Source organism: Melanaphis sacchari, unplaced genomic scaffold (genome assembly GCF_002803265.2).
Source record: "Melanaphis sacchari strain LSU unplaced genomic scaffold, SCAv2.0 Contig67_pilon_pilon, whole genome shotgun sequence".
NCBI lineage: Eukaryota > Metazoa > Arthropoda > Insecta > Hemiptera > Aphididae > Melanaphis > Melanaphis sacchari.
Genome location: NW_020271484.1, coordinates 57,298 through 83,245, shown reverse-complemented (window position 1 = coordinate 83,245; position 25,948 = coordinate 57,298). Strand labels below are relative to the sequence as shown.

Sequence of the window (25,948 nt, the reverse complement as noted above, 5' to 3'; positions counted from 1 at the left end):
AGTTGAGTTAGGTTAAATAATAAAGGTTACCATAATATATATATATTTTTAAGTATTTCAATTTTATTATGAGTTATTACATAAAATAAATCAACAAATTCAAAACTTTAGTTACTTATTAATTATTTCATGTACATAAAGATATTTAATAAAATCTAATTTGTGTGATAACTTATTAGTCTAGAAAAAAAAGTAATTAATTCTATACTTAATCATAAGTATATAAATATGAATATAATTATATTATAATAATAATACAAAAAAAAATCTATTTATAAATCATAATCACTTAATTAATATAATATTTTAGATATTAATGAGATATCTAAAATCTGATTCCTTTTTAGTATAAATAATAAATAATCATAAAAATCATAGAAAAAAACACATATTGATGAAAAGTTGATTTATATAAAAAAAATTAATCATTTTTTAAATCAGATAAGATTTGAACTAATTTTGGATGAGGTTTATCATAAGAAGATGTTAAGCCAAAAAAGTAATTTTGAACGAATAACCATACAATAGATGATTGACATGGATATTCCAAATTGAACAAGTGGAAAATTTTATAACATACTTCAATGGATCTTAGTATAGAATGCACTTTATACATGATTGAGTCAAAATACACTAATATTTCTTTATGAGAAAAAATAGTCCCTACAATTAAAGTAAAAGGTTGGATGGGGTCCCCACGACTTTTAAGTTGCTCTAAATGTTGTTGCATTATATCTACAGATTCACCAAATACTATGAAGCTGTCTTGTGAATCTTTAATGGAATATTTAATCAGATTCTTTTTTCCCTGTTCGTCTCTGGTAACTTTTTTTGAAGTGGGAGCAAATAGAGCATGTAGCAAATATATCAATACACCATTTTTAACATCTATAAATAATTTTTTATGAGTAAAAATGCATTATTGTTATTATAAATTTGATTATATATCTTACTATCATTAATATTAATTTCATTTGTATTTTTTAAGGTATCCAATATTTTTCGACAGTTTAAATCTTTGATTTTTTCATTTAATAATTTAAATATTTTATCTGATTTTTCCTCAAAGTCTTGATATATGTTAATACCAGTAGGAAATAGAATATTGTAATCAATATCAATCTAAAAAACTGTTTTATGAATAATGGGAATTAATAACACAATATGTTTTAAATTCCTTACTAATTTATGGCCATAAGGAACTTTATATTGTTTCCATTTATTTAAGATTTCTGTTGTTGAATGAGAATTCTTAATATCATTTAATCGATAAAATACAGTAGCTCTCCAATTTGATTCTAACTCTGGAAATGAAGTATCATTGTATTTCAAAACATCAAGTATAGAATCTATTCCACTTTCAGATACTGTAAATAATTAAAATCATTATAAAAAAGTAAGTATTAATAGATAAATAGTACATATTAAAGTTATACCAAATTTTTTTTCGAACCAGCCATTTTTCTGTTTTTTCTCGTTCATTGTTTTATTTTTGGTGATTGGTGTGGGTATTAATCCTGTATTTTTCATGTTTCTTACAAAATTATAATACTTGGCATACAGTTTTCCTTTGGGATTTTTATTACAACCGATTTTCATGAAATATGTATCCTGTAGGTTTCATAATTATTAGTCTTACACTCTTATAATTATACTAGACCAAACCAATCAAATTACCTTAACTTCTGATTTAAACATAGCAACAATTTGGTCTGCTAGAGATTCTGCCATACTTACAGACATAGGTATTTGTTGTGATAGTACTTGTCCAATAAGTATGTCTATCAATGTTGCCCGTATACCATCATTCAATTTCTTGTGTGTTTTAAAATAGTCAAGTATCAGGGAACCTTGAGTAGACATAGAAAGCACTTCATCAACTCTTAAATTATGACTTGACTTTTGTGGTTTTGTAAGAGTTTCTGTGTTAGATTTGTTTATAGAAATATTAATTGAGTTAGTGGTGTTTGTATTTTGACAACTTTTTAGAGTATTTTTTGTCTTTTGCCATTTCTCTAATTCTGCTTCAAACTTAAATATTATTCCAAGTGGGAATTTGAACAAAAGTTTATGAACATGCTCAATTTTCATGTAAGAAAGAATTGTCATATCTATAAGTTGATCTACATAAATAAACAACATAGAATAAACTGTAAATCATTTGGTAAGGTAATAATGTGTTTATATAAAAATAAGAAACAGTTATCAAGAATTTAAACTAATATAATAGTACATTATTATATTAATAATATTATAATAATTATTAATTATTATAAGTCATAGGTGCACTATAGTTTATAGCAATTTTCCTACCAACACATGTTTGATAAACACATTTCAATCCCCATGAATTTAATAATGCTTGCAATTCCGTCAAATCTTCAACTGGGTAGTTGTAATCTGCTACAACACTGGGAGTATTTTCAATAACTGGACTAATAAATAATTCTTCATTAAAAGGATTATGTAGTCCAAGAGACTCCTAAGCATTTTATTAAAATAGTAAACAATGAATTCTAGTTATAATTTATATTAAAGTCTTGCAAACTTTAATTTATTACTACTTACAGAACTAGAAGATTCTCCAATATTTAAAATATACGATCCATTAGGAGTATAATTATCCATCTTAATATAAATTAAATTTATTGTAACAAGTATTATAAAAAAAAATTGCTATACAAATCTGCAATTAAAACCAAAAATGTACAAATAAAATATTTATTATGTTTTCAAATGGGTATGATAAGTACATGATTAATACATTAACAATAAAAAATAAATATATACATTTAGATACTAAAAAATTGTAATGATAAAATTAAAATAATAAAAAAAATGCTTTATAGTAAATATATATATATTAAAGCTTATAAAATTAATAAAATTGTTTTAAACGTATCATTTTTTTACCAGATGGAATAGTTGTGACATTTATGGGAGGTCCATCAAATTCATTGACACCACATATAAAACAATCATTAATAACTTCTTCACTACCACTCACATAAAAAGATTCATAATGTGAACTAAATTCGTTCAATTTTATTTCTTTAGCCAAAATATAAACCATAATTTCTGGTTGATTAATAAATATAATTTCATAAATTTTAAATAAATGTAATTCATTATAATTTTTGGTTAGATAATATCCTTCTTTGTATAATATGCCATTAAATTTGAACTCAGTATAACAAGTATACTGTGATAAAGTTAGATTAAGAATAGTGTTAATAATTTCAGTATATTTACTTATAACTCTATGTTTATCTTTAAAAATAATATATTTTTCTGATTCCATTAAATTTTGAGCAAATTTAAACTGAAATTTTTTAGCCAACGTCAAAGTTACATTTTTTCTGGAAGTTGTTACTCTAGCATACATTTTTAATTCCTTGTGTTTGGCCTCATAGCGAAAACACCAGTAATGCCTAGGAGGACCTGAATTTTTAATTATTGTAGGATAGTGAACTAAAATGTGATATTTAGGTTTTAGGGTATCATTAAAAAGTGTTACATACATAGAGTTATGTTGTGAAATTAATTGTCGAAGATGAGAAATTGCATTATCAGTAAATGTGTATGATAAAAGAATGTCTATAATTTGAAGCAATATTAGGAAAAGTGCCCAAACCTCATCATTCTCTGGTATTAAGTCTCCTATCATTAGAGGAAGAAAATGAACAAAAGTCATAACTTCTCTAGCTGACATTTTCAAATGTCTTTTTTTTAAATGAACAATTTTAATAGGAGGTGAAATATTACCTACTTCTATTGGCCCATAATTAAAATTCATTTTTCGGCTATTAAGAGTTTCTAATGAAAATAATTTTGCTGTATCAATAAAGTAGATTAATATATGACATATATCATAATGACAAATCCCTTCAAATAAGTCATGCATGATATCTATACAAAAATTTTGAGTAACATGAAAATGAGTTACTTGATTTAACAACGACTCTCTATAAATTCCAGTTTCTAAAAAATTTAAGCTAGCGACATCTACAGAATAGTTGTGAACATTACGCATACAAGTTAAATCTTCTTCATGCATTAATTTAGTTACTGATTTATGAGCTTTGCAAAAGCGGCAGAAGAAATTTGCAGAAAAAGATTTACTGAACTCTAATAAACTATTTAAGCCTAAATTATCTCCTAGAATTATTCCCAATACAAAATGTACATGGAAATGTCCATCTTCAGTTGAAATGTTAATACCTTCATTTTCAAGTATATTTATTTCATTAACTAAGCTTTCTAAACATTTGTCATTACCAAAAGATGTAAGATCCACGTGTTTTACTAGTGCAGCTAAAAAGATATTTGTTAATTTAGAATTATTTTCTGCTAATGGAAAGCTATAATATACAGCTGAAATGGATTGAAATTTTGAATGAGATCCTAATGGATTATTGATTTCAAATTCATCCATGTACAAAAAAAACGGAATTATAATTTTATCATTACTATACTGAGAGACCTTTTGTTTCCAAAGAGTTCCTTGAACAAAATTGTCTATAGTTGTACATTCATTGGTTTTATATAAATTTAATCGAGTCAACTGTTTTTTAAAATTGTCACCTTGTTCAAAATATTTTTTAAATTGAAATTTTAATGGTAATAAAGCGCCTGTTGTATTTTTCTCATCAAATATAGTTTCACCAATATGTTGAACTGGACAAATTTCATTGTTTATAGTAAACTGATTTATTTTGGACAAAAATTCATTATTAATAAGCCAATCTAATAAACGATATTCAGTACTACAATAAAGAAAAGTATTTTCTATGACTGAAGTAACTCTGTGAAATTTAGAAAGTAAAGTAGGCTCTTTTATTTCATCTTCTACAACTTTTTTTAACATGGACACAATAGGTGTTAAAATTGTTTCTACTATACCAGCTTGAATATTTATGATGTCTACTCTAGCAAAATTATTATTACTATGTAAATTAACAACCAGTTCTACTGCTGATTTGTATAATAATTCACTAACTAGTTCAAAATTAAATGGAATTTCAGCATTTATATTTTCATTTAAAGAATTATTTCTATGAACATTTTCAGAATTATTAAGAGGTGGTAGTGAAGAATTGGTACAAGACTGTTCAGGAATTTTAGAACTTAATTGTAGTTCTGGGAAATGCTTAACATGTATATGTCTTTTAAATGTAGCTAAGCACTGAAAAGATTGTTTACAGTTACCTTCACCACATGTATAGGTACTATAACTTTTTAACGAATGAAATATTTTAAAATGACATACTAATGCTTTCCAATTTTCCATGTCCAATCCACAAATATAACAAATCATTTTAAAACTAATAGATAGGATACCTTATGGTTATCAATATAATATAAGCATTATAAGCTAACAAATTAAAACTGTTGACTAAATGTAATATCAACTCACAAAATAATAACTAATAATGTATAAAACAGCAGAATCTCCAAAGAACACTCGTTTTAATAACCTAGAAATTAATTAGCAACTATTATAATATAACATTAAAATTTACTAATTAGCAGAGCCACGTTTAAGGGGGGCAAGGGGGGGGCAATTGCCCCAAGGCGGCAAATTTTATGATGTTTGACGGGGCGGCAAATTTTGGAGGATCAACATAAAATGAAAAATTTATAATTATAATTTTTTTTGAGTGACTGTATAACTATAATAAGTACATATTATTTCGTTTATAAATACCACGAAAAAGCCGCCGTCTACCGCTGCATGTCACAAGGCGATAAGAATTAAGAACTTGTTCTAATAATTGTACTGTTATCGTGTAAACTATTTTCATTATTCTGTACGTTTTTTTCTCAAACAAAATCGAGGAAAAAATTAATATAAAAGAAAAATAGTAAAAAAAGTAATGAATGATAATATTTTGTCACATTTGGTAATTTTTTAAAATTTATATGTGAGATATAATTAATAATTATAAAATTTAAATATAAGTAAAAATGTGCTATTTAAAATAGACATAATAAAGATATAAGTATTTTGTAAATTTATTGTTTTTGCATAGTACACTTGTATCCTACTCGTTAATACGCTACTGACTGTAATTAATAGTGTGTTGAATATAATTTTGAATTGTCATTTTTGTAAGGGCAGCATATTTTAATTTGCCCCGGGGGCGGCAACATAGCTTAACGCGGCACTGTTAATTAGATGATTTAATACTTAATTATTTACATCAAGTGTATTGTTATATAAATATATAAAATATAAATTATATTTACCTGATGTAGAATGCAATATTAGTTTTTAACTGTCTTTACCAATAATAAATACCTAAATACATACATATTATGTTAATATACATATTATGTACACAAATTTTTAATTAAAAAAAATAATTAATGTTACTTACAAATTGTAATAATAACTGTAGATTTAAAATTCTTGCACAGTATGTGTGTAACTGCAGGACACAAAATCTTCACACTTTATTTAAAACACAAATCACACTTTTTTTTTTTAATCACAAGTATCACAATAAGTACGTAAGTATAGGTACCGGTAACGTTATTGCTTAGGTACTTCAAAATCAAACATCAGTAAACACTAAACGACTAAACAGTACAAATTGTATAAACAGTAGCAAATAAAGAACATTTTATTATATTTGATAATATTAAAAGGATTAAATGACAATACTCTTGTTACGATGATAATTATAATTACATTTTGGAAAATCCCGGTTATAAATAGCTTTGAATTGCTAAAATTAGGTTAGGTTATATAATATATATACGAATATATAATGTAAACGAATGCATTATTTTGACAATTTTTACAGTGTTATTTTAATAAAATATTATCAATTTTTCGTCATTTTGAATTGTTAAATTAACTAATATATTGTTTAAACAAACATACATTGTTATGGTGACATATTTAAGTTTAATAAGACAATATTGTCATAATTACAGGTAGTTTTTTTTTCAGTGTAGCACTTTACGAAGAGTTAAAAGTGGCTTCGGTCTACGACGTGTGAAGAACGATTAAATGGTCTATGTATGTTAAGTGTTCATCGTGAAAGAATTAATATAAGAAAAGAAAAATTCATTGAACAATTGATAATAAGGTTTGCAATAGAACAACCACGAAGACTTCAGTTTTTATTTAATAACGAATAAATTTTGTTTTATATTTTACATTTTACAAGGAATAAACTTTTTTTTAATACCTATATTTTTTAGTGTGATTTCATTATGCCCCTCCCTGATAAATTTCCTGCGGGCGCCCATGGTAGTAGTGGTGATACTACGGTATCGCCACATTACTCCCGCTCGCTAGCGCGAAAACGACCGCGCGTTGTTTTCAGACGAAGCTGCGTGCATATGAATGGTCGGCGATCGGGTCTTTGCGCACGACAAATGCTGGTTTGAGACGGTCAATGGAAATCCAGGCCGTAGAGTTCTTGCGCTAGACCAGGGTTTGCGCTAAGAATATTTTAGAACTGCACAAGTAGGTAGGTACCTGAACTTGGTTTGTATACACATTTTGGAATGAGAGAATACCATGCTTAAATTTTTTACAACATGAATATAAAGATAAATATACCTAGTTAAGTTAAATATACCTTACACTACAATGTAATCTAGCTCTGGAACAAAATATGTACCTATAAATATTTTTATATTTCAAACAAAATTCAAAAATGTTAAAATCAATGAAATATATTTAAACATTCTTAACTAGGAAACTAATATTAATGAAAAACAAAATGAAAATTAACAAAACATATTTATTAATATCAAATATCTTATAATATATTATAATAGATTATAGATGTTAAAAATAAAAAATAAAATAATCAACTACCTATGCTTCAAATGACAATTTTATTTTTTTATTTTTAATATCATCATGATCATTATCTGAACCAAAATTATCATAGATATGTTTATCATCTGCTTCCTTAAATAGTCCATTAAAATAATTTGTTTTTTCCTCTTTATTTTCATAATAACTCTGTGTTTTTTTTTTTTTTTTGTTAACCAAATATGTACAGCTTCTTTTGGATTCCAATCATATAATGGTGGTATATTATAATTAATAAATAAATACATATTTTCTGTTTCTAACGACATTCTTGAACGCATTGGAGATTTTAATAAATTATTTGCACTAATAAAACGCTCTAAATCAGCACTGTGTAGTTTAGCTGCTAATATTCTAGCCAATAAAATAGTTATATTTTTAAAGTGTATTGTTGATGAAGACAATTTTGAGACTATTTGATTTAAATGCATTTTTCGAAGTTCATAAATATTACTTATATTCAATAGTTCATCATACTCTAGTGATAAATCCCGTAGACTTAAATCTTCACCAACTACTGTGAACATCTTTTAAATTTGCATTAGGCAATAATTGAACAAATGGTTTGACAATGGGTAGAAGTTTCTGATCAATTGAAAAGCGTTGAGTGAGAAATTCTTGGAGTGAACACAATATTTCTTGATTTATAGAAGATATATTTCTTTGATGTGTTACAAATTGGTGATGTTTGTTTCCACGAGGTGGTTTTTTTGTTATCAAAGAAATATTACTTAAAGTAAATGTACCATCTTGTTGTACTTTAATCTCCTTATTTAGAGTTTCAACCATCCACCTAAAAGTGGGTTCAATTTCAAAGTTTCAATTTTTTTTATAAAATTGTTAGTTTTTTCTTCCATACTTATGATATGTAAGTCATCAGATTGAAGTTGTTTTTGGTATCTTGAAAAAATATATAATACATCAGACAAGATTCATTTGTCAAAAATTGATAATATCCAATATACAGATTATCTTTTGAATCATGAAAACATTTTACAAGGCAAGTCCATGAAGTCAATACATTATTAAGTAGTGAATATGTAAATTGAGACCACCGAACTTAAAAAAATTTTGGAAGTTGAAGTAGTTTCAAATTATGCATAGATGCAATATCTTCAACTCTCTAGTCCGTAAGCCTGACTTGCGAAAAAATGATGAAAGCCCAATAAGTTTTTGAAATAATAAATTTACTTTATTTATTGAATTACTACTGATTCCCATGCCAAGTTTGACCTATGTGCAACACACCATAACGTTATTAAGGGACACACTATTTCATTTTTACTAGCATTTTGTTTCAATTTTTTTAAAAGGGGCCATAAACCATTTTTTTCACCAATATTTGAGCTAGCTCTATTAGTGACTAAAGATGATATTTTTCTTAAAATAACCTCAAAATTTTCATTTCCTACACTGTTAATGCAAGCAGTTTTTATAGCGTCACATATGCCTTCAGCCCCTCTTTTAATTATTTCTGTTGCACCTATAAAAATACAACTTTTCTTCACCTTTTAAATTTACTGATATAATTAAAACATACATTTTATCAACTTGTGTTCTATCAACACTGCCATCGCAACGCAGAGATAAAGCAATTGAATTATCCAAAATTTCTTCAATACATTTAGATCTGTAAGATTTAACAATGCAATTAAAAAGGTCTTTGCGAGTATCAGGGCCGGCGCAAGAAGTATTAGCGCCCTGGGCGAAACCATGTTTTGGCGCCCTTACCGCCCCCTCTCACACCTAGTTTGAGTAGTAATAAAATTAAGTTTTTTATTAAGTTAAATAAAATTAGTATGTATTTTGTATCATAATTTTAAACTTTATTACCTGATCGTACAACATTGTAATAAGGTTACACTTATTATATTATTAATTTATAAAATTGCTACATTGCGTAAAATAAAAAATAAAAATAAAAATAATATTAGTTTTAAACTTATAACTATAATTTATATTAAAACTTAACTTTTCTAGCTTTTAATTCAGAAAACTGTTTGATTGCTTCTTCATAGTTTACTTTTTGGGCTAAATCATTTTCAATTGACAAAATTGCTAACGAAGAAAGTCTATCATCTTTCATCGAGGAGCACAAATAAGTTTTTATTAATCCAAGTTTAGAAAAACTTCTTTCACCGGACGCTACAGTAACTGGAATCGTCAGCAATATTCTTAGAGATATCCATGTGTAAGGGAATACATCAACTAATTTCATATCGTGTATAAACTGGAGCGCTGATTTGGGGGATCCTTTGCCAATTGGTAAAAGTGAACTCAGATGTTTAAGTTCACTGTAAAGCTCTACGGAATTTATATCAGCACTATCTCCTTCCGAAAGGGCTCCATACAAATCTTTACAGCATGCCAAAAGATGTTCAGAAGATGGTAATTTTTCTAAATTGTACAGAAACCCCCATAATTGCTTATGGTTTTCAAATTGAGTAAATCTTTCTTTTATAGATTCTCTGACTATATCTACAAGAGTGTAGAAAAATTCTCTTTTAAAACGTTCTTCGGCGCTAATCAAAAAATCTTGATCGGTGTTTTCATCAAAAAAAGTTTTTTTACGTCTTACTCGTGCTTCTTTTATGATTGGGTCTATACCTAATGACTCTGCTATTTCTCTTGAAGAGTTTGACGCATCTGCGTACCCTGTTTCTCGATACTTGTTAATATATTTGACACAATTATCTAATAATGAAGACGCCATTTCTATATCCATTGTAAATCCTTGCATAGATTTACTTACAATATTTACTTGAAATAATAAATCATACCAAACATTTAATGAAATTAATACATTGAAGTCAAGTAATTGATTACCTAAACTGCTTGCTTCATTTCTTGTACCAGCATCTGCCTTAGATGATTCCGCAACTTCAATTAATGCATTGTATACCTCTTTTGTTTGATATCGAATTGCTTTTACACTGTCTATGCGACTCTCCCAACGGGTTGTACACAATGGCTTAACCGTCAAGTTAGGTAAATGTGATTTTGTACTTGCCAACGGTAAACAGAAGCCGAAAATAAAACAAATATCCGTTGTACAATTCCAAAAAGAGTGATAGATTCTTTGGATTGCGAAGCTGCGTCAGATATAACGAGATTGAGAGAATGACAACCACAGGGCATAAATTCCGCTTTAGGGTTTAAAGCTAAAATTCTTGCTTGAACACCTTTTTTATGACCTTTCATATTCGCGCCATTGTCGTAACTACAACAGTTCATTATATCAAGATTGGTTTCTTTTAGCGTCTTAAGCTATAAATCGGTAAGGCTTTCTCCAGTAGATTCACAAACTTCTCTAAAACCAATAAAATGCTTAGCTACTAGTAAATTGCCATTATTTTCGTCCACAAATCTTATAGTAAATTACATTTTTTCAGAATGGCTGACATCAGGAGTACAATCTAATATCATAGAAAAATATTTTGCGTCTTGTACTTTTTGCTGAATGATTTCTAAAACTTTAGAGGCCATTAGATTTATAAGTTCATTTTGAATATCCTTACTGCAATAAGTTAGATTGAGTTTTTGTGTAGTTATTCGATTTAAATGTTCTTTCATATTATTGTCATATTTTCCTAAAAGTTCTACTAACCCCAAATAGTTTCCATTATTTCTTTCAAATAGTTTATCAGACGATCCTCGGAAAGCTAGATTGTGTTTGGATAAGTATAAAGTTATAGATATTAACCTTTCTAAAATACTTTTCCAATATTGAACTTCTGTATTCATTACTCGTTGCAGGTCATTATCAATACATCTACCAAGTTTTAATCTTAATTCACATTCGTGCCACTTTTTGTATGCAGTAAAATGCTCAGGTGATTTTTCATGAGAAATTAGTGTTGTTGTCATATGTTTCCAGTCATTATTGCCTGTTGTAGATAGTGTACTATGAGAACTATTAAAAAGTTTGCAACAAAAACAAAACACCCGATCAATGCTTTTAAAATATACAAGCCATCGTCTTTTAACTTTTTCATTATTGTCTAATTTTCTTATTTGGTATATTTTAGAAAAATGACGATTATTTTCATCCTTGGGAAAAATGTCATCATTTATTTCACATGGTCCCATCTCAATAACTATGTCTATTAAGTTATTCTGTCTGTTATCTGGCTATAAATATGGGTCGAATAAATCAGGTTGAGAAATAAATGCAACGGATTTGGAAACATCGGTTACCGGTTTATCGCTCATCTCAACTGTTTTGTTCACAAATGCACTATTACTACTATTTATGTCATTATCAATATTATTATTATCACAAGGGAAATATGTTAAAGTAGGAGAGGTCAACGTTCCTTCATTATTATGTTTAACAGGAGTCTTAGAAATATTTTCGTATATATTATTTATTGATTCATTTTTAACCTCCGACGTCGAAGTAGATGTTTCACAGGTTCCACTATTACTTTTAAAATATTTGTTCATCATTTTTGCATTTTTTTCTAATTCTAATTGAGCTTGGGCTCTACGCTTTCGATACTGGGTTCCTGAAGGTTTATCTTTTTTTGGCGGCATGGTATCAATTATTTTACCTACAATTATTTATTTATTTATATTTGCATATTTAGGTTAAAAAAAAAAATAATATTTTATGATAGAATGAAAAAGAAGAGAAGACTTATTTGAATTATCGTGTGTAATATGAAATTCAATAATTTCAATTTAATTCAATAATTAAAATATAATATGTATTATTATAAATAATCAATAGATCGCACGAATTATTGTGCGATAGCAATCATTACATACTCTATAATATATAGTATATAGCCACAAAGTCATTGCCAAAAGTATTATATTATAGCCTATAGGCTGCCGTCTGAATTGTAAGACGAAAATAATATTATAATATCATATTAAATTTATAGATACTGAGAAAACGTGTTTAAGTATTTTCATAATAATAAATATGTGAATATGCTATTCACCACGTTATATCGACCTTTGCATCATATATTAATTCTTATATATTATCATCATAATATATAAAGTATATTCATTAACATAATATATCAAATCAAATATAAATATATAATATTATTTCACGCCACCACTGCTTATAATATATGAATACTGTGTTTCACTAACTACTTATTTATTAAAACAACCAGAGAACGGAATTTATTTTAAAAAGAAACCAAAATATTATGTAAAAATGTACTAAACAAAATATATGAATATTGATTACCTGTTGGCTGTTGGCAGTTACTTGTTAGTTTTAAGTTTACAATACTTGACAGCAGACCATACGGAGCGAGAGCTTATCGAAAACAATAAATAATTGTGTTTTGTGTGTGTAGACGTGTTGTGTACTAGTGTGTGTCAGACAATTGTGTCTTTTTGGTTTACTCTACACTGTGGTATTTTCGCCGTAAGGTCCGAATGGGTTTTACCGTCGCGGTTTTTCTAACGAATCGTTATCGTCTAGACGTCTATAGTCTATTCCAAATGAGACCAGGCTAAGGCGGCCAAGTTGTGCGCATAGGCGTGGCTTCACTACGAGCACGGACCTCGAACTGTGCCCCGCGGAGCGACGAAATTAGTCTATCGTAAACCAGTGACCTGAACACATAACTTAAATTGCATTGTATACTCTGAAACAGATGGTGTGCGGAGCGGTACGGCGCAATGTATTTTTCCTTACCGTCACTCGCGCAGTCGCGCGCCACATAATCACATACGTACGTCAGTACACGCTATCAGTACAAAATCGATTTTCTTTTGCTTAATTTATAATTTTTATTACCTAATGTTGTAGGTACGTATAAACAAATTTCTATATTTAATTATTTAATTTTTATTACAATAAAAAAAGATTAAAAACATAAAGCATGATAAAAAAAATAAAAATCATACAAAAATTTAAACATGATAGAAAAGTATAAATTGGTTACTCCGAAGAATCTGATGAGGTTGTTTCTCCTGTTAACGTCATAATACAAGGTTCCAAAGAATCTATCATATCATCCATGATATCGTCCGCTTTCCATATTCGGCACTCTTCTTCAATGACGTGTTTTATGAAATTTTTCCAATTTTGAGGAGTAACCCTTTCAATAGCTGTATTTAGTAGTTGGCGAACATCGTCGATTTTGAAAGTGGTGTTGTTCTGCTTCACGTATCCTTTTACCATCGCCCATGCCAATTCAATTGGATTGAATTCACAATGGTACGGTGGTAATCGGAGTACGGTGTGTCCTTTGTCCTTGGCCAAGTTGTCGATTACATACGATTTGAATTGAGGTCGCATTTGTCTTGATATCGCCAGAAGTTCGGGCTTCAATAACGACGACAACGGTCGTTCGCAATCGACATTCTTGGAAATGAGCCACTCCAATATAACTGCTTTTTTCCAACTGGCATTTGGATATTTTTCCATTTCTACCGAATGGTACGGCGCATTGTCCATGACGATAATGGAATTTGGGTCGAGTACAGGGAGAATGTTTTCGAACCACTCTTTGAAGTTATCTCCATTCATCTCGTCATGATAATCGCCGGTATTTTTTTTTGAAATGAAACACAGCAGGCCACCTGGCAGAAAACCATTCTCCGACCCAATATGTAGTATAATGAGCCGCTTACCTTTACCGGACGGGTTTTGTGGACCGGTCGTGAGGCCTTTGTTAAATGCATCGTGTTTGGAGAGAACCGTATTGTCCTTCCAAACACGATCGACACAATCGCCGGCGTTCAACCAAGTCTCGTCCAGATAGTATATAGTTCGACCTTCTTCTCTGTATTTTCGAATGTCGTATAAATACTTACGACGCCAAACGATAAGGTCTTCCCTCTCGGTCAGAACACTGCATCTTTTTCTTTTTGTAAAAACAAAATCCAATTTTTTGATGACACGATACAAAGATGTTCTTTTAAAATTTGGAAGCGACGGATCCGCGTTGACATCAAATAAAATTCGGTCTATGGTTGGTAGTTCACGCTTTAACCAAATAGAATGGATTGTCCGACGTAATCCTGTGCGGTCCAGATCATCAATTTTGTCAAACAGTGAAGCCTTTGCTCTTCTCCTGTTGGGAGAAGATACTGTTTTTGTGGTTTTGTACTGACTGATAGTATTCTTTACGGTGTCTCGTCCCAAACCAGTTAACTCTCTAATACGCTTAATAATATCCAAATATTTTATGTCTGGTGTATTAGAAATGATATCCTTGTAAATATTAACAATAATTATTTTTTGACGACTGGACACAAACTGTAAAAAACATATAAATAATAATAAATAGGTAATAACATTTTAAATATCAAATAATTAAATATTTGAATATTATATTAATTGTTATGTGTTTTTATTTGGGTAAAAACTGTTAATATTATTACTTACTTTTCCAGTTTTATTTTTCGTTTTTGGAGAAATAGTAGTTACTTCTTCAGGCTGCAGACGCATACAACCTTCGACTTCAGGGATATCACCCGTAATTATTTCTGTATTATCTTCCATTATATAATACGTAAAACACAAATTATAATTACAAAAAAATCGGTTTAAACGGACTGTCACGTAATTCACCGGTAAGCATGTAAGCGTCGACGCGTCATGTTGCAGCACGGTACACACGTCGAACGTACGCCGCCGCCGGTAGAGCTACAGTCTAACAGGTGGTTGATGTAGTGGGGAGTAAAATAGGTGGAGCCTGACCGCCGCCCGACGAAATCTGGTCGCCGCCGTAGCCTGGTCTCATTTGGAATAGACTATATGAATTAGTTATAATTAAAAAATAGTTATATGAATTTATTTATAAATGGGTAAATATTATAATATAAAAATAATTATTACGACCATCTATATATTTTATTGATATACACAAATGCGGTGGTATGCTTCCATAGTTCCATGGATTGATGCATTATTTTTAGTTTTTACATCAAAACCAGCGGTATCGATGCACATGCACTGTTACATTCTTATATTTTAAAAATATGACTAAAATGAGACAATTGCAGATTCATCTTCTGATCTTCAACTAAAACGACATTAGATAATGAAAATGAATATTTCAAATTGTATAGATTGTTAATGCCTTTTAAAAGTTAAATTAAATAAAAATAATTTTCAGTTTGGCGCCCCTTCCGTGCTAGCGCCCTGGGCAGTCGCCCAGGTCGCCCATAGCTTTCGCCGGCCCTAGCAAGTATGAGGTGTTAAATATTGCAGTTCATTATCATCAATATTGTGGCGGGTCACCACCACATAGCTGCCGCCGGTAGTGATATGCGCGGCTGAGATGGTTGGCAACACCTCTGTAGTCGACGCCGACCGGTCACCGTGCCGAGTCCAGCGTCCTTCCTTCGCTCTCTCGCACGACCGAACTCGCCGACTCCGCACGTCGCCGATTTATATTATTATTAATGTATTGTTATTTTTTGTCTTTCCGCGTGTCGAATCATTTGTCGTTGTCGACATCGTCTTATGTATATTATGCTTAAACCTTATTAAACCAGTTGTTGCCTTTAAAACCATTCGTCTACTCGTTTATCATTAGGTAACCCGACATCCTTGGTCGTGTCGTCGCACGTGGCGTCGTTCTCGTGTCACTGACACAAACCACACGGCGACCCGCCATAATATCATGAGATATTTTACCATTAGTGCGATAAATATTGGACGTATGAGACACTATTGCATGACTAGGAAATGTATAAGCTGACAAAGTTAACTTTTTGGCATCATTGTATACATGGATGAAAAGACTGCCAATTTTTTTCCAAGAGATTCATTTACATTATTTATAATTTTTCCCATTGGGGTTTTAGACATTACTTCTGAAGCATTAAGAGTTTTACACTTATAAGCCTTAAGTGCTTCAATATGAGATGAATTACTTAAATGTTCATTGAGTATTTTTTCTCGGTATATTGTTCCACTTTCTTGTGCAATAGCTGGTAATTTTGATTTATTTGAAAACCGTCTAACACTTGGTTCTTCAAAACATGCAGTACAACGTATATAATGTCGTCCATTACTATGAAAATGAAAAATAAATGGATTATATTCATTTGCATTTGAAGACCTTATTTTTGATTTTGGTAAACTGCAATTTGATTTTTCTATAACAGATTGCTCAACATTAATATTTGTAGTTGTAAGTTTAATATCCAATATCTTTGACAGTGATGCTTTATCATTTTCTACATTTGGATTTATTTGAACAGGGCTGTCAAGATCTTCTTTTAAAATGTGTTTTTAAATATTATAATTGTTATTTTTTCTTTGTAAAATGAGTAATTATAAAAATAAAGTTACCTGATGTATTCTTATTTTCTTTTAAAGCTGTATTAATTTTGTTACTATTTTGTTTTAGAAGCCATGATTGCATAAAATTTGATTTGCTTTTGCTCTACACCAAAAGTTAAAAAAAAAAAAATGTTTAACTAAACATAGGGTAATCAAAATTAAACAACCAAAATCTGACTATGCCATTGATTTTATTTTCAAACACTGCTGAATTTTTTTTAAATACTTTAATAAAATATGTAATTTTAAACAAAAGTTAAGTTAATAATTAACTACACAGTATTTATCACAGCATTTACTTAGTATAAAGAGTGTATGTAAATAAATAAATCCATAAAACATACATATGGTTGCAAACTGCTTGTTAGATAAACTATAACACTACCTATGTATATTTTATAATAATTTACCATTTAAATAATATTATTTGTATTCTTTTAAAAATTTATATTATTTTCAATGCCATTAGTTTGTTAAATATGTGTATCATTACTTTCTGATTTTCAAAATCTTTTTTGGTTCTGGCTAATAAGTGACTTATATTTTCATATTTAACATTTTCACTTTACCACTACTCGCTACATAATACCCATAACAGGTTCTTTTGGTTACAATTATTCATCTATATTATTATGATTTATGAATAGAGCCCGGACTTTTATGCATTAAAAAGTATCGAAATATGCCATATAATATGCAGTAAAAAAAAAAAAAAATATTTAACAAATAGGTATGCAAAAACATGTTTTTTTACTTTCATAAAATTTATTAATTAAACAACTTATAATAATTAATTACTTAAATAAACTAAGTACCTAAATAAAAAATGTCCATTTTAATAAGCAATATATTTCGATTTTTGTAAAAATATACAGAAATATACAAATAAAATTTCACCATAAGATTCAAATTAGTTGCCGTGTGGCAGTTGACAGTGAAGCACGTACAACGCGTTATCTTGCCTTGCTCATGCTATACACTAATAATCGTTCACCCGACGTTCATTTCCTCACTGTTTCATTTTCGTTTAAAACACATCTCTTTTTGTCAGAACTATATCAAGAACGTCTACAGCATCTCGTTCCTTCGGGATCTGGGTAAGTTATTATTATTCACATAATAATTAACTCCAAACAACAAAATGCCAAAAAAAACTCAGTCACCGCTGACATCGCCGACTCGGCCGTTATCTAAAACCACTAATGAGCTCATTACGCCCATCATTATAACAAAGCGCAATCAAACAAACTCTAATCTCAATCCGTTGATAACCGAAAATACACTTTCTGATACAGACTGGGTAATTGCTACACCTAAAAATAATAAAAGACCTTCAACGAAATCACCTGGACTATCTCCACTAAATAAACACCCAAGCTCAGATAGCTTTTTCACAACGCCGAATCGATACGCTAATCTCGACATCGAAGATGATCATAATATGGAAACGACCGAACCAACCGAACCTATAATCCACAAACCACCACCTATTTTTATAAAATCCGATGTCGATTTTCTTAAATTTTGCACTGCAATTAAACTTTATTGCGACACTGATGACTTTACTTGCAAGAGTAACACATCAGGAATCAAACTGCAATTAAATACACCTGATACCTTCAGAAAAGTTGTCCAATTACTTAAATCGAGAGAAGTCAATTTCCACACCTACCAGATCAAAGACGAAAAAGCATTCCGAGTAATACTCCGCAATTTACATCAATCTACTCCCCTCGACTTCATTAAAGACGAATTATCAAAGCACGGTTTCAAAGTAAAGCAAGTTACAAACGTTCTGCAGAATCAAACAAAAAAACCGCTTCCTCTCTTCTTCGTAGATCTTGAACCTGAATCAAATAATAACGACATATTCAAAATAAACCTAATCTGCCATTCAGTAGTCAAATTCGAAGAACCTCGCCCGAAAAAACAATTAACGCAATGCCATAGGTGCCAAAACTTCGGACACACAAAGCACTATTGCAATTATCAGACCCGCTGCGTAAAATGTGACGGTTCTCACTCGACGAATGAATGTCCCAAACCCAAAGACGAGCCACCTAAATGTATATTATGTGGAGGACCCCATCCAGCCAATTATCGAGGATGCCCAGCCTACAAAAGTTACCAACAGCAAAAAAATACCAACTCAAAACTAAATAATAAACCAAGCCATACACAAAAATCAAATATATCACTTTATAAAGAAAATAATGTTCAAGTCCCTACTGGTAACGACCCTTCCCCAAATTGTTCTAATAAGACCGATCTCAATGCAAACTATGCAGATGTATTAAAAAATGCGAACCAAAATGACCCCCCCCCCAAATACAATAATGATACTACTACTAACATCAATGATTTAACAAAATATTTTTCACTATTCATATCAGATCTGAAATCAGTTATCAATCCCCTAATATCACTACTAACTACAGTTATTAACAAAATCATCCTAAAAAATGACTAACGATCAACCAAATGAATCTGCTCCGCTAAAAATCTTACTTTGGAATGCTAATGGTCTTTCAAAACACAAAAATGAACTTCAAACCGTATTAAATGATTTAAAAATAGATATTGCACTAATAACAGAAACCCATTTCACTGAAAAAATCAAATTTAGTATTTTCAATTACACCCTTTATAAAACAAATCATCCCGATGGAACAGCACATGCAGGTTCCTGTATTTTAGTATCCAACTCCATCCAACATAATATATTAACCTCTTTCCAAGAGTCCTCTATTCAAGCAACTAGTATTCTAATAAAAATAAATAGTATTCCAATAACCGTATCCTCCATATATTGCCCACCTCGTCATGCCATCCAACGCGACACATTTCTTCGTCTCTTCAATACTCTAGGCCATCATTTCATAGCAGGTGGTGACTTCAATGCTAAGCACTCCCAATGGGGCTGTATCTCCGATAACCAAAGAGGAAAAACACTCCACTCTATCCTTAATAATAGTAATCTGTCGTTTGTATCCCCACTCGGACCCACCTACTGGCCCTCACATTCAAATCGCAATCCAGATATACTCGACTTCTTCATAACAAATATTCCAAACCATCTTAATACAGATATCAGTAATATCTGTCATATCTCCAGTGACCACACCCCCGTAACTCTCTCAATTGGTGGATCACCTAAACAAAATGATCGGCCCTCACTCACCAAAGGACCCATCGCCTGGGATTTATTCAAAACCACGGTTATCTACTCAGGTTGGAGCTCGAATCCCTATCACGTGTTCAAGTGGCGACGTAGGCGAACTATTAGCGCTAGTAGTAGTTGGCCCCATATTCAGTATACGCGTTTATCTTTTCTATACTACGGCGCGGGCGCGCGGCGCACATGACGGGAGATGGCAAACCAAATCCCATTACCAATATTATAGACTTAAAATAATAGTAAAATGTGAAGATCTTAATCAATATTGAAATAAACTATAATTTCAACCTTTACCATACTCAAAACTCAATAGTAAATGGTTTATCTTTAAATTATAAGGTACATAATACAATTTTAGTTTTTACTACTTTGTGAATATATAGACGACATTTTGTACTTAATATTTAATATGAACGTAGCGTTTTAATTAATCTATGCCATATTGGCAACAATTTAAAAATGGTTGTAGGATAACTATTAAATAATTTTTAATAATTTATTTTTTTGTTTAATATGTTAGCTAGTTGCTGGATTTTATTAGGCTATGTTATGCTGCATTTATTAGAGTGATGATTCCTGGAGCCTGCAAAATAAATCAAATCATTTATAATTTACATAACATTTAATCAATAAGCATAAATTAGGAATTAAAAGCTGTCCATCCTGAATATAGCTCTTATTGAGGACTAAGAAGAATATCAAAAATAAATAAAGCAGTTTAAATAAAGCATATACTAAATAAATGTATTAAAAATATGCATTGATTTATAAATATTATGTATTATACAACTTTGAAATCTTTTTTTTTTCTCTGGATATTTTTTTTAATTTTATAGTTTCTTGATAGGAATGCTGCCGCATTCTCATTTGCAAAAAATATACAATTATTTTAGTTGTAACTTCAACACTGTGAAAAGAACAGCTAAACTTAAAATTAAAATTATTTTCTGTAATCTCTTCAATGACATTTTCAAATACATTAAAATCGTTGCAGTGCTTCCCAAAAGAATGTTCAACAGTATTTAAAAATTCAAACAATGCAGTGTTAGGATAAATAAGCTTCCCATTAGTTTTTAAATTTACAAGCTCAGCACAAGGATGATTTGTGTCACCTGATTTAAAGTAGCTAATACATGCACTACAGTTTGTTTTTCTTAGGATTTGTTTAGTGACATACCCACAAACATAATAAAGTATGCAATCTCTAGTACTAGATTCAATATCATTGTTGATTTGAGGTAATACTTCACATGGTTCCCATAAACCTTCTTCAATTAAAGAATCCAATTTCTTTTTAAGTCTGTACACTTTTTCAGACCTTTCTGATGATTTGTCGTGAAAAATATTTTTCAAGTCAGAGAGTGAAATTTTAGGGACATCAGTGTCTGTCACCGTACAATTGCCATATTTTGGTGGCTTAAGGACCGAGTAAACAGACAAGATTTTATATAAATGAAGAAAAGTAGGAGTAGTGGGATGATCATTGGGGCCACACGATTGTCTTACAATTCCAAAAAATTTCTAAAAAAAAAGTATTATAAAAAGTTAATTATTCGTATGGTATAATGTTTTATTATTGATTACTTCAAGTGGATCCTGGGACATTTTTCCTGTTAAAACATAATCATATCCACATGATTTCAATAGATACGAAGATAAATCAATTGTGGAACTTATTGTGACTCTGAGTCCTTGGGCAGTTGAATTAGTCAAAAAATCTTCAGGATCAATTTTACCAGATACCATTTGATCCTCCCAAGAGTCGATATAATTTAATGCATCTTTAAAAATCTAAAATATAAAAACCATATATTTTTTTTTGCTAATATTACATTATAGACATATAAAAATATAAATGATATAGGTATACTTTATAAGTATAAAATATTTATTTACCTGAAACCCTTCATCATTATTCAACCTCAGGCCTTGCCATGGGAGGGTACGGTTAAAACTATCAAATAAATTGTTCCAAAACTCAATAAAATGTATAGTTTCTTCTGATCCCCTGAGCATGAGATTACCTTTCGATTTATAATACTCCATGGCTTTTACCATACTCATACTGAATACCTAATATTATTGAATATAATAGTTATTAATATTAAAATTGTACATACATTTGTTATTAGTTTTTTGAATAAAAAAAAATAAAAACAAATACTTGTAAGATAGTATACCTGAGTGCATAAGCGGACACGCATTTTAGACATAGATGTCAACTCAAGGTGCTGTGTAGTTATTTTTGGAATTAGCCTCAAATTTCCAGGATGTTGTATGTCTGCTTTATACACTTCTCTGAAATAATTCCAAGCAATTTGTTTGGAATCTGCTCGAAGCTAAGAAAATTATTGTGATTAATTAATTTAATAAAATTAAAAATATAAATAGTAGGTACCTACCTTTAATTGTTTGTTATTGTATAAACGATTTCGAACGCATTTGAAAAGATGAACAAAATCAGATAGAGCATAAATCTTTCTTTCAGGATAAACAGGATGTTCAAAGTAGTTTTTTAAATTGGTTTTAGATCCATCAATTCCTAGTTCAACCCACATTCTCCGGTTAGTTGTGGCGCCATCACATACAATCCCATGTACATACAAGCCTATATTTTCCAATAAAATTATTTCTTTTAGAACCAACTGTGCAATCATTACACCTAAAAAAATTAATTTAGAAACAAATTATAAATATTATTAACATTATTATATACACTATAATATTATATACATTAATATACTAATATATAATAAGTCAAAATAAACATTTACCTTTAACCTCACCCTTCGAGGCAAAACAACCAATAGTTTGATAAAAGTTTGACCCAAGTGATTGCCACATAAAGACCAATGCATGATCAGCAAAATCTTTATGGCAAGAATTATTTTCAAAATCGTTTCCAAAATCTTCAAGACCTGAATAAGTTAAATTTGACGAATTAACAGCTAAGCTTTTTCTAAGACTAACTGCATCAAACAACAACACTCCATGTTTGTCTTTTACAAGCATAGTCTCGCCTTTTTTTTGTAAAAGTTTTAAGAAGTCTGAGTCGAATCCACAAGTTGTTTTTACACATGATAAATGTTTTCGAACAGTTTTTTTATGTGGTAGTGGTAACAGAGCACTGGCTCGAAGATAATTGTACGTGGAAGGAGAACGAATATTTAACAACAGGCATAACATCAACCAGTTTTCACTATATCTACGTGATTTTGAGTTTTTGAGTTTACTGGCAGAAAAACATTCCAAGATCAGAGTTCTTTGTGAATCATTCATTCCCTGAAGTTTATCTTCTAAAAATTTGTTATTGCATTCGGCCATATCATTTTGTGATTTAATTAATTCTTCTTGTAACTCTATAACTTTGTTTTTTGTTCTTAATACTCTACGTTGAAGTGAATATGATTTTTGTCTGATTTCAGCAATTTTTTGTTTTTTAGAAGGTGAAACTTCAAGCATTTCTTTAGAATTTAGCATATTTCTTCTTTTTTTACATATCAACACATTTTTTAAGCGACTGCAATTGGTACAAAATGTGGCTTTGGATTCTTTATTAATAATGAGAAAGCATTCATGATGATGAAGAAGACCTTCTGAATTAATAGCACATACGTTTTTAGAGGCATTAGGAAAATTTGTTGCAATGGGCCCTCCATTACATAACTTTATATCTTCATATTTTTTAAGATTTTTTAAAAATTCATCTCTACTATTTCCAGGAGTAATATGATAACCATGTTGTTTTAATTGAACAATTTTTCCATTTACAGCAAAGGTCAAATGATTATTTTCATCAATTTGTATACACTTCTGAATTGTAGGCATTGGTTTTGAATTCAAATTGAATGTTACAAAACACAACTTTTTTTCTGATTGAGAGATGGGTAATTTTGTCCAAGGACCAATTAATTTAAAATCAACAGATAATTGTTGAAACAAATTACCTAAAATTTATTTAATAAATTTATTAGATATGTTACATCATTAAAATGTATTATTTTTTACTGCAATTAAAAATATATATAATTACTTTTAATGTATTATTAGTAAATGTACTAACTTGTATTTATAATTAAGAATAATAAGTTGTTAAACAGTATGAAATATATAATGATGGAAATTTAAATAATTTAAGATAAGATAATCAATAAACTAAAATTTATATACCTATACTTATAGGTATTTAAATATTATAAATTCCTAAAAAAAATGTTTTAAGCTAAGTTAGGTGTATTAATAAATATTAATGAGATTATACATGCTCTTATAAGACTTTTAATACTAATTTTAATATATAATTAATTGTTAAATAGATTTTAACTCAACAATTAATATTTTTAATATTTCAATTAAATATATGTTTTAAAATAAAAATAGATAATAACATAAAATATTTCAGACTACCTAGCATAAGATATAATTTAATAATATGGTGTTTAGTTAAAAATTGATTTGTAATACCTTCAATGTCCTCAGTAAGGTTTTCCACTATATTCAATACTTCTAGATTATTGAATGAATCCACTTTTTGATTTAAAATAGTATTAGAATTAGAAGTATTACTCGTGTTAACACGTACATATGGTGGCTTTCGTGGTTTTTTAATATTTGATAAATAAATTGGGCCTATAGAAATAGGGAAATTAATTTTTTTTGGGAAATATTTTGGGAAATAATGAGGGGACTACTCCTTCTTTTAGTCGCCACTGTTTGTACGGAATCTAAAATATCAATAGTTATAGTTTGTAGCACTGTTTAAGATATAAGGTATATCTTAAATCATAGTCTGTAGGCATTATATTTAAAATACGTACCTTAATTGTGCCAGATTCCCAAAACTTCACAATATCATCCTCTTTAAAATGCTTTTCGCAGACATATGATTTTTCAGTGAGAATAAAATTTTTTCTCGGAATCTTCATCTGCCATTTTTTTCTAAGATCAAGATCTTTTGGAGCACAAAATTTATGACATTTTTCTTTATTGCTAGTGTATCCCGAAGTACAGCCCACAACTACACACTTCACCATTATAAATTAATAGTTAATACTACTTAAAAAGTTAAAACAGTTAAAACTGGAAAAGTAATAGATAATAAATTGTAAATATAAAAACAATAACAATGCGTACCGTACGCCGCGCCGGAACGCCGCTTGCAAAATAGCGGGCCAACTACTACTAGCGCTAATAGTTCACATATGTTGCCACTTCGTCACGGCTATTACATTGGATGTATAGGAGCGAGCTCCAACCTGAGTAGATAACCGTGTTCAAAACTAATCTTGACAATTTAATAGACCTTAGAGTTTCACTTAAAACACAAGATCAAGTCGAAAATGCAGCACAAAACTTGGTTGAAATTATAAAAAAAGCAGCTATTTCCTCAACCAAAATTACCCCCGGCAATTCACAACCTCAAAACACTCTCCCATCCAACTTACGACTCCTTTTAAACAAAAAAAGAAATGCGAGATCTACATGGCAATATTCTCGTCTCCCCAGCGACAAAAAAATATTCAATCACCTATCAAATCTTCTTAAAAAAGAACTTATTAAGCACAAAGCCATACAGTATGAGAATTATATCAACTCTTTAGAACCCACTCCCAATTCTTTATGGAGAGCCACAAAAAAAATAACAAAAATCCGAGAAATCATT

The 25,948-nt window shown here is 29.7% G+C and overlaps 4 protein-coding genes across 4 annotated transcripts; all 4 read right to left on the bottom strand.

Moving 5' to 3' along the window:
* Window positions 1-421: 421 nt before the first annotated feature.
* On the bottom strand, window positions 422-5,317 carry LOC112600727. The gene is made up of 6 exons (XM_025348030.1): window positions 4,585-5,317; window positions 1,678-1,850; window positions 1,437-1,611; window positions 1,183-1,367; window positions 954-1,122; window positions 422-888 (listed from the first exon to the last, which is right to left on the bottom strand). Exons 1-6 carry the CDS (start codon window positions 5,315-5,317, stop codon window positions 422-424), a joined length of 1,902 nt encoding a protein of 633 aa, XP_025203815.1.
* A 4,480-nt stretch (window positions 5,318-9,797) lies between these two features.
* Window positions 9,798-11,832, bottom strand: LOC112600738 (zinc finger MYM-type protein 1-like). Its single transcript, XM_025348043.1, has 5 exons — window positions 11,807-11,832; window positions 11,220-11,750; window positions 10,844-11,057; window positions 10,664-10,784; window positions 9,798-10,597 (listed from the first exon to the last, which is right to left on the bottom strand). The coding sequence occupies exons 1-5, from the start codon at window positions 11,830-11,832 to the stop codon at window positions 9,798-9,800; spliced, it is 1,692 nt and encodes a 563-aa protein (XP_025203828.1).
* Window positions 11,833-13,748: 1,916 nt separating this feature from the next.
* On the bottom strand, window positions 13,749-15,317 carry LOC112600737. The gene is made up of 2 exons (XM_025348042.1): window positions 15,243-15,317; window positions 13,749-15,071 (listed from the first exon to the last, which is right to left on the bottom strand). Exons 1-2 carry the CDS (start codon window positions 15,315-15,317, stop codon window positions 13,749-13,751), a joined length of 1,398 nt encoding a protein of 465 aa, XP_025203827.1.
* A 9,615-nt stretch (window positions 15,318-24,932) lies between these two features.
* LOC112600736 (THAP domain-containing protein 2-like) lies at window positions 24,933-25,319 on the bottom strand. The gene is made up of 2 exons (XM_025348041.1): window positions 25,104-25,319; window positions 24,933-25,010 (listed from the first exon to the last, which is right to left on the bottom strand). The coding sequence occupies exons 1-2, from the start codon at window positions 25,317-25,319 to the stop codon at window positions 24,933-24,935; spliced, it is 294 nt and encodes a 97-aa protein (XP_025203826.1).
* Window positions 25,320-25,948: the final 629 nt, after the last annotated feature.